We start from the raw sequence: 10,150 nt of genomic DNA, 5'->3' as shown, positions 1-10,150 counted from the left end.
AGGTATCAGTTACTGGGAAGGAGGAAGTAAAAGTTACACACTATAGTACAAAGCATAAGAAAATCTGTTGAAGAGGGAGGGGAGGGAAGGGAAGGAGGGCAGACCTGAAGGTTTTCATAGATTAAATCCACAAAGATAAAGAACAAAAAAAATAGCAGCTTTTTTCTGTACAGACATATAGATGAGTATCTGAACCGTAAAAAAGTTATAAAAGTGACACAAAAGACAATGTGTATGCAAATGATCCATGGTCTAACATAGAACTGCAAGACCCTTCGAGAAGTCTTAATAATCAAGAGAAAAGGTCAACAAAGCATCATAGACTTGAATCCGGTTACTGCTTTTTTTTGTCTTCTCCAATTTATGTTTCTAGGTGTTTTTTCCCTGCAAGCCTAGGAAGGAGGCAGGCTGCAACGATGGAGATCTCTGCCGGGTACTGTCAGGTTTTCATGTCTCATTTTTGGCGTGCGGCTGCCTTTTTTTGTACGAAATGCACGTGCGTGTTTAGCTCACCACTGCCAGTTTTGTCCAGAATTCATTGGGATTGGGACAGGGGCAGATGGGGTTCTTTACCCCGTCCCTTTTATCTTCTCCATCACAAGAAAAAAATTAATCACGGTTTGTCCAGTTTTGAAAAAAGATCTAGACAATTTGATTTTTTAATTTTTTGTTTTAAATACCAGCGTCTGACTGAACAGAACGTATGGGTCAGGATCTCTTTTAATCAGAGCAGTTGATTACTGAGCTCCTTCCACGCCTACAAAACAGAAACAAAAAACAACGAGTTCAGTTTTTTGGCAAAATTTGGCAGCGTTGAAAATGGTAACAACCTTGGACGAATGATGGCCCTTTTTATTCTTTTACGTGTTCCTAAAAAGATTAAAGAGCAACATTAAAAATCCAGTCTTTTTTAGTTGGTTTTTTTTTGTGGTTTTTGTGGTTTTTTGTTTGGTTTTTTTTTGTTTGTTTTTTTATAAAGACCTACAGTGTTAGGCAGGTGCTTGCAAGGTACCGGGAGCCACCTGGCCTGCGATATCTTTGATCTGATAAAAGTGCTGTACGGTTGAACTTGCACACAGATATGTTTCCCATCATGAAGCAAAGAGAGAGACAGAAAGAAAGAGAAAGAAGAGAGAGGAGAGAGAGGAGAGAGGAAAGAGAGAGACATCGGATCTCAAGTTTTCTGTTGCTATTAAGTGTTAACATCAGAGTTTTAAAAGGCCGACTGTGTGCCCCGTGAGCGGAGTCCTTTACTGAAACAAACATCTGCTTGCATATTGGAAAAAGAAAAATACGGTATCTTGGTTACTGAAAAAGGGTTCTCCCAAGTGCAGCTATGGCAGTTCTGAAGATCCACTGAGGTACAGTAGGCTTTTGAATATACTGTAGTTTTCTTTCTTTCTTCCCCCAATGCACATGTTTCTCTGTGTTTTATTTCTGTGAGATTCTGGTTCTAAGGATCAGCAGGCCGAAGACTGGGGCAGCGGTAAGGCCCTCTCGTTCTTGCGTCCCCCGTTCATGTGTGCGTACGGCTGTCTCTCCTCGAAGCTGGCCCGAAGGACCACCATGCCTGGGCCGTTCTCGGCTTTGTGTCCTGAGTGCTTGTCAGTGGGTTGGAGGGTGGAGGAGGGGTCTAAAGGAATGCTCTCCATGTTTTCAGTCTCCAGGTCAAGCTCCTCTGTGTCTGGGGGCTTGTTCTCTTCACTGTAGAAGAAGGAGACCTCTTTGAATGCTGGATCCAGCTCATCTTTGATGCTACCGATGATTTCCAGGAAGGAGGGCCTCATTTTTGGGTTGTACTGCCAGCACATGCGCATCAATTCAAACCTGGACAGGAAACACACAGCAAAACCATTTACGAAGGTGTTTTAAGAGCCCCTGCCAGAGCCCAACCAGCCACGACTGTGTTGGGCCACGCGTTTAAGAAAATCATTCCACTCTCATGGACAATGAAGTGTCAGAATTCTTACAGGCTGAGATCCCCATGTCACATTTCAACCTACTTTCTCATCACTGATTTACTCCGATAGCCCCCACCTCAGCATCCTCCATTCCCTTCCGCACGCTGGCCCATAAAACAGTCTCCAGGATACCTGACATCCAGAAGCATTTCTTGGTTTTATCCTGACTTGGTATTTCTCTCTTTTTTCCTCCAAAACGTCCTCTGCTTACTCAATCCTACCCCTATGCTACACTGCCTCTCAGAGTCTTTCTCAAGCAACCAATCCTCACCCTATCAATATTGCTTTTGAAAAAGTAAAAATAGGAAGTACGCAACAAGTAAGGTGCCGCTTTTTTCCCCTGAAAGAAGAAAATTACATTAAAATTAACTGTAATCCCCTGAAGACATTTGCCAATCTCAAAGACATCCTCTGATCTTTTATTTTAAAATTCTGTTGTTTCCATTCAAGGCCGGGGATGCATTAATATTGTACAGAGTGTGAGATCCCCTGTTTGAGCACATCCCTGATTACATCTGTACACTGTCCCATGCTGGCAAAACAAAACCACAACATGAAACAGCAACACACACATAATGGAAACAGCATTTTCCTGACACAGCAAAATCGGATATTCCTGGGAGATCACCCTGAGCTTGAAACAACACAACACAGGATTCCACTCTGTGCAGGTGGAGGAGGGAGGTCTCCTGTTAGCACAGCACAAGTAATAGGACCAGTTTAGAGACGAAGAGGAAGATGAGTTCTTCCAGCAGGTCCTCTGCGGACACAGTACTCGGAGAAACACCACGTGTGTAGGGAGTCACCACTGGCCAAAACTGCAACTCTCTGTGCTCGAGTAAGAACAGATCTAAAAAACCAAACACCCAAAGGCCAGTCTCTCAGTGAAGGCAGCGTACTGGAGAATTCTTCACACCTTCCCCTTACCTTCCAGCGCCGTAACCTGCGGTCCCAGCAATGTCCCCTCTCCTTGCCTGGCCTGTCCAGTGGCCATTCTGGGTTCATTTCCCCACCTCAGCCAGCCTTCCCGTGCAAGCTCAGCCCGGTCACCTAACTTCGTGTTTTGAGTCTACACACCACCACTGTTCTCACTTCCGCAGGTTTGCAGGAAGTAAGCAAGCAGCTCCGTTCTATGCTTTAATTAGCTCGCGCTGCCTCACGCCCCAGCAGCACTTTATGAGATCTCTGTAGCAGCGTGTGGAACGGTTTTATGTTATTTAATTAAAAAGGCAAAATCAAATGAACAAAAATTCACTCCTTTCTCAAACAGCCCCTAAGTCCATCCCTGAGTAACGTCTTAATGTCTCCAGAGTCCCCGCTCTAGAACAAACCTTCCAACAGGTCCGTCATGGAGCTGGAAAACCTCAGACTCTGAAGCCTGTTGCTGTGCGTCACTGCGCGCAGCAGGGTCCAGAGAGTCTGGGAACCCGGGCCTGAAACAAAACCAAAGCGAAGAAATCTCCTCCCCCAGACACTTGCTCCTGAGGAAACTCTGCTGTGTTCTGAGCTGAGGGGAACCAGCACAGAGAGGGAAAGCCGCTGGTTTGGGATGCACAGGCTGCTGAGAGCGCTTCAACCCAAACAAAAGCCATCTCAGCTGAAGTGCATCTGAAGTCACAAACACTCCAGTCAGAGCTCAGCTGGTACAACTCTGCTCGAACAAAGGCAGCCACCTGAGCACCGCCTTGTGACACCCGAAAATGAAGCTGGCAAAACCAGTCTGTGCTGGGAGAACTCCCCAGGTACTCAGGGCTGTACTCTAACAGGCACGTAGACGTACAAACACTGTGACACCACGGCTGGGTTTTGAGTCTTTAAAAAGTCTTTCAAATCAAAAGCGAAGCCAAGCTATAAAACTGCACTATACCCTCACCCACAAGCGAGGAGGAAAGCTTGAGACATAAATACATAAAATCCATTTCTGTTACTTCACTGCTGTTTCCTTTCCAGCTGACTGCTGCGTCCCTGAATAGAAGCGTTCGCCGGAGCCAAGAACACTGGATATTCGCTGGCGCTCTGCCCCGAGGCCTAAGGGCAATGCTAAGGAGATACCACAAGCAGTGGAGTAATGCATGTGACATCAGCACAAACAAGGACATGTGATGTTTCTTTTAAGCCATTCCAGATTTACAAACCCTACATTGTTCCCTTAAAAGGATTTATTTTTTTCTTTTTAACTTTGTGGGTTCAAAGACCTTGTTTACATTATCTTAAACAAAAAAAAACCCCAAACCAACAACAAACCCTTTCCAGCAGACAGTGGAAGAATTTAAAGGCCGTTAATACAACCTGAGCTGTTTTGTGTACATCACTGACTGGCAGCAAGTGAGCTCAAGGGAGTGAGACAGAGGAACAACCCACGTCTCTCTCGAGCATGTCTTGCTCAAAGGACTGAGCAGAAACGGAGCTACTTTTTGCACTGAGACGGTAAAAACCAGAACATGGAAAGTTCCTATAGAAGCTGCATTCCATTTGAGTGCGTTTGTGCTTTGCATCAGACCTGGTTTGGTGGGGAGAAGCAAAAGGACCTCTCCTGCTCTGCTGCTGCTCCAGGCTGACCGCACCTCGGCACAGCAGACTCTGCTTTCTAACCGAGTGCTCACCAGGAACAAAGAGGAGGAAGATCAGCAATGCGTAAATGGTCTCATCATCTACAACGCATATGGAGGAAGCAATTTTCCTTCAAAAACAGAGTAGAATTCCAGCCTCCACAATTTTTAAAAGCCCCCTGGGAACACACTGTCTGAGAGCTTCAGCTGTAACAAGCCTTCTTGCCACGCAGCCATCACCTGATGATCACTGCCATAACAATGGGGGTACATAAAAACAGAACTTATTACACAGGAAGAGGAGAAAAACAGCAAAGCTTCTCCTGGCACCGTCTTATTGAGCCATCTGTCTTACTGCATAGTTCTGTCTGTAAAACCATGCAAACTATGCCAAGAGGGTGTAGCATAAACAGAACTGAGTCTTGTTTCACCCCATGTAAGAGTAAAAAGCCTCTAGAAATGCCATCCCCTTCGTGCTTAGCCCTTTCACAGGGATTTACCACCTCTCCGAACCGTAAGACAACCGTGCCGTAAAATCCCCCTTTGAGCAAGCATCCCACACAACCAAGCTGCAGAGCCTCTCCAGCTCAAGCGCCCTGGGTCTCTGATCCATCTAAAAGCTACTGCCTCGCTGCTACCAAGCACACCGCTACCAAGCGTTACCAGCACCCCAGTCTTAGGAGAGATGGAGTGTCCAGGACTGCCCACGCCATGGAGCGTTCACGCAGGAGAGGGGTGCAACAGGAGGCCCCTACGAAAACTCTTGCGCTGTGGCAGGAGCGTGCACGGCTGTGTCAACACTCACACTGTCGGCAGGGTTAAAAATAGTAGATTTGGTGACAGTTGCAGCAAGAACTTCTCTCTATTCTCATCTACGTGTTCCCACAGCAGTCTACCTCCTCCACCTGTTCTGGAGGTTTTTGTATGTCACTACACTCCCCTCTCTCTACAGAAAGGTAAATCTGTGTTCTGCCCATAGTTTTAGTTGTTTCCAAGTCAAAGTAATTGAAAGAAAAAGGATTCTGTGTGTCTGTAGTCCACCACATGCGATACATAGCAGTGCCGTTCCTGGCAGCCCTTCTCGCTCGCTTCTGTGCCATACCACGCACAAGAAGTACCTTGGCTTCCCTGCAGCGGGTGGACTTTGCTTTCTGGAAATCGAGTGAATATCGTCAGCTCATATTAAGTACCACAGACCAGTCAGTCTTCATTAGTGAGAATTTGTGCTGTCTAAAAAACACCTTCCACTGGCACAGACATGCCAAGAAACCTTCTTCAAACAGAATCTTTTAGCAACCTCCACAAACAAGAGGACCCCCTCTTCTACAAAGGGTTTCATAAAGTGCTTGAGAAAGCAGTTGCCTGGAGCGTGCTGGGGATGCACGGCAAGAGCCGTACACCATTTCAGGGCTCTTTGCAACTCTGTACAAGCACCTTTCAGTCCATTCAGCAATTTTTTGGTACATCCCACGCTGAGCAGCAGGTTATCTGACAGCTGGAGAGGGGAGCGAGCTCTGCCACAGACCAGGTCTCTGGGCCGGCCAGCAGCCACACTGGGGTTCAAGACCGGGGGCAGCTGTCAGGCTACCGAGCACTGTGCAGCATCTTCACAGCGTCTTGGAAGACAGGGAAAGAACAGAAAATGTACAAAGAAAAAGCACCACAGTAACGCAAAACACGTTCTTTCAAATGCATGTAGCAAAGGTGAAGATCATTCCTCAAGCTCCCCACTGTTATTCCTACAAGAGCCTGGTGGAATTTCAGCAGCCTTGGGTGTCCGTCCCAATACACAGACAAAACAAGCTGAAAGCGAGCTGAAGCAAGTCACAATAAGCTTCTACGGTCAATACATTCAATATTTTTCTGCATTTTGGACAGAGTCAGGATGCCACTGAACTGGATGTGCCTTAGTTCTGAGCTCAGCCCCATTCCTTCTTCTGATGGAGAGAAGTGGCTGAATTTGAAGCAAAACTTTTTTTATTCAGCACCTCTGCAACATCAGGCTAAAGTCGTGGTGGCCGTTACTACTGTGCGAACAGCTTCTTCATTATTGTCGGCACTAAAAAGGCCTTGGCTGTCACACACTGGTGCAAAGATGTGCTCTGCCAGACGTTAACCGAATTCTCCCTGCCCCCAAGCCAGTTACTCTGAAAGTGGATTCATCCAGTAGCAACACCCAGCAAGCAGAGGAGCATCTCTGAGGAGGAGGAGGAAGGAGATCAAGCCAGGAGGGAAGTAGTAAGGAGAGCTTCCTCTCTCGTCCCCCTCTTCACACCACACATGCTCCAGGTTAACGGGGAATTTCCACTGCTGAATCTCTTGCTGAGCATGTTCTCCCCATAGAGGTATTTTTCTGCCAAGGACTCGGGGAGCTGATCCCTTCGCACACCCTGTTCTGCCCCCGTTTCTGCCTGCCCTCCCCTCCATTACACAGCTCTGACCATGTTAAACAATCTCCAGTCAATCCACCGCCAGAAATTCTCCACAGCATCGTGGAAGGGAAAGAATGTGAAACGGAGGAATCACATGGCAGCTACACCTCCCCCTGCATATACCACCCGCCCCCCTCAAACAACAAAACAACACTGCCTGTCATCTGAAACCAAAGCCAGCGCTCCAGCCAAAAAAGCTCTTTTCCTAAGAATCCCAAGCAGCTGAGGCCCTTAAGTGATTGTATCCCTTCTGAGGGCCTCCAACGAATTTCAATAACTGCAAGACACAGTATTTCCTTCTCAAAAGCCCGTTTGGGAAGTGTATCAAAGTAATAAACTCTGAACAACTGAACCTGCTGTACGCAAAAGCCAGCAGAAGTATTTCAACAATGTAAAGCTGAAGAGTGCAGCCTGCTGCACTGCCCACCCTCCTCCGCTGCACAGCTCTGCATCGATCCCAGCGGCAGGCAAAGGTTTTTCACCGAACTTCTTTCTGTGCTTTCAGGAAAGGAAACTGTTAGCAGGGGACAGTTGTTTAACTCCAAGTGATGAGCGCTGCTCCAGACAAAGGAACGATACGTTCATTTACAAAAAGAAGAGTTTATGCACCATACACTTCAGCTCGTCCTGTGCTCTTCTCTTTGTGCTCAAGAGATAAGATTTAGGCACAACATTTTCTGCTGTGGCAAATGTCAGTTATGAGCTTATATTAAGTTTAATTTTATGCAGGACGCAAAGACTGGGTTTTGTTTTCTTATCAGAGGAGATAGCCCCAAGTGAGATTCTGGCCACAAGCAAAGTTGTTTTCTGGTACATCCAACTACCATGAAACACAGGCTTGACAGAGGCTGTTCAAGCATCACCTCACATCACCATCACTCTCTGATAACCCGTTCTGTGGTAGACAGGGCTGCAGTGGGCACTGAAGGGATCAGGAAGAACAAACCGTGCTCTGAGAACAGCGGTAACTGGTGACACTTACAGCATATCAGGACAATTGTCTGGTTTTTCCAGCAGACCTCCTTCCATCACAAAGCGGAGCACTTGTTCATTGGTCATGCCTTGGTACGGCTGCTCCGCTAACGTTGCAATCTCCCAAAGTACAACACCGAAAGACCTGGAAAACAAATCAGAACTTTAGAAAGCCGAGCAGTCTTTACAAGGATATACTTCTTAGATAATGCTGAGCAGCTAAGTGTCCATGGGTATTTTGTTTCACCAAAAAATTCCAACGGCTCAAAAAGTGTGCAGCTATGGTGATAGCCCCATCATGCAGCGAAAGCGACTGTTGACTTCAAACACCTCTAGTCAATGGTGAGAATCACGCTGCCAATTCTGAAGGGCTCTTCAGAATGGCCTCTGCAAAAAAAGACTGGTAATATCACATCTCCATTTTCACACCATAATCTGCAGCTCAGAGCTGGTCACAATTATGATCGTCAGTGGTCCAACACTACTTGATTACACCTGTTCTGTACAGCTCCATCAGTTAAAAAGCCACCACGAGCTCACTGCATTGACCAGAAGCCTCTGATCTCAAAGGAGGTGTAAGCAGTGAGCTTGCCTGGAGAATCAGCTTGCATCTCATCTGCCTTTCCCATGACTTTCAGCTCAGATTTTAGGAGCACTGCAAGGTGGGAAGAATAGTGGAGAGTGGAAAAGGCAAGATGCAGGTTAGAAAAAAAAAATTCTGTTCCTATCTCTGCTCTTTCTGTACAGAAGACTTCCGGCTGGACAGACACTTGATCATTAAAGCCTGCAAAAAGATCTCTGTGTGGCTGGATGCAGGGAATCAAACTTTCTAAGCAGGTGGAGAGTCTGCAGAGACTGGATACATAAGTGGGCTCAACAAGCCTCCCCATCAAGCCACAGAGTGAGCATGGAAAAAAATCAGTGCATTTAAAACACTGAACTCAAAATCTTCACGTAACATATCTCAGGTACTCCTGACAGCAGCTGAGGAGGCAGTGAAGCAGAACTGTAAGCTCTCGTTCCAGTGCAAGCTGCTTTTCATCAGCAATACTCAAGTCACACAAATCCAGTTTAAAAGCTGCCTTTTCCCTTAGTGCTCCAGCAAGCCGAGAGCTAGACAGCAAACGCACCCCACCACACCTGGGCTTCTCCTCTGCCTGGCCACTAAAGGCAAGCAAACAGCCTGACCTCTGCTCCCCAGGGACAAAAAACCACCCCGTGGGTAATGCTTCCCATTTATCCCTCAAGGCATTCGACACACAGCAGCAAGCAACAGAACCCATTTTTGAAACAGATTTGGGTGAAACGTGAACGTTCTCCAGCTTCTTGTACCAAGACCCTAATTTGCTGCTTGTGCAGCAAAACATTTAAGCCCCCAGGAGAAACTCAGTTACCCCTTTTGCAACATGTATGTAACTATGTTCTGGAAACAGAACCTCTAGCTCCTTCCAACTAGCTACAAGGGACAGCAGAAGGGAAAGAAGTCTCTCAGTAGGAATTGATTACTGGCAAAGAAAGACAAGTACAGCTACATAACTGGGTAGTTTGGACGTAAGTATTGACACCTGCTAAAAATACCTCCATTTAAAATTAGTTTATTGAGCAGACATGGCTCAAATTGTCTGCTCTGCACTGAAAAACCACGTACTTTTAGAGCTGCTGTGTGAAGAGAGAAAAATCTAGGTGCCGCCTTGTCTTCTGTGGCTAAAATGCTGAGTCAAGCTTAGAGAAAAAAGTGTAGTTTCAATAGGGCGTTGTTGTGAAAACAGGAGTCCAGTATTATTAGCTGGTCATGGCAGAGTGGTTTTATCTCTCAGTTATCCACTGCATCTAAAACGGTTTGCATCTGGGGCCAAAAGCCACAGACCTGCAATTGTTTGCCTTTCAGGGACGGCAGGGACAGAGGGTCAGCTCAGTGTTTTGGTGCCTTTGCAGCTACCTTGATCACTGCAGGAATAATGAGAACAAGTCCTGCACACCTACTAGTCATATCATCGTAACGAATAAACTTCGGTTGCTCCTTCAAGGCAACTACCAGCTCTCAAAGAATACAAGATGCTGAAGACTTACTTATAGAAATAAACCCTCACCGGCGTTACATTAATATTAAGATGTTCTCCTTCCCTAACTACAACAAAACTAGTCTTGTCTAATTACCTCATTCTTCAGTCAGAAAAGCAATAAACGAATGAATTGCTAAAATAAAGCTCCACCCTTCAAAACCTCCAGACACTCT

At 46.3% G+C, this 10,150-nt stretch overlaps 1 protein-coding gene across 1 annotated transcript in view; it reads right to left on the bottom strand.

Moving 5' to 3' along the window:
* Positions 1–973: 973 nt before the first annotated feature.
* IGF1R (insulin-like growth factor 1 receptor) overlaps positions 974–10,150 on the bottom strand; it is a gene marked incomplete at its 5' end in the record, with an annotated part of 174,932 nt that continues 165,755 nt past the window's right edge. Inside the window, 2 exons of the mRNA XM_010135605.1 lie at positions 974–1,827; positions 7,925–8,059. Of these exons, the coding sequence (XP_010133907.1) occupies positions 1,461–1,827; positions 7,925–8,059 (502 nt within the window). The remainder of the gene's footprint in view (positions 1,828–7,924; positions 8,060–10,150) is intronic.

This window comes from Buceros rhinoceros, unplaced genomic scaffold (genome assembly GCF_000710305.1).
Source record: "Buceros rhinoceros silvestris isolate BGI_N320 unplaced genomic scaffold, ASM71030v1 scaffold15664, whole genome shotgun sequence".
NCBI lineage: Eukaryota > Metazoa > Chordata > Aves > Bucerotiformes > Bucerotidae > Buceros > Buceros rhinoceros.
This window is presented reverse-complemented; position numbering and strand designations above follow the sequence as displayed.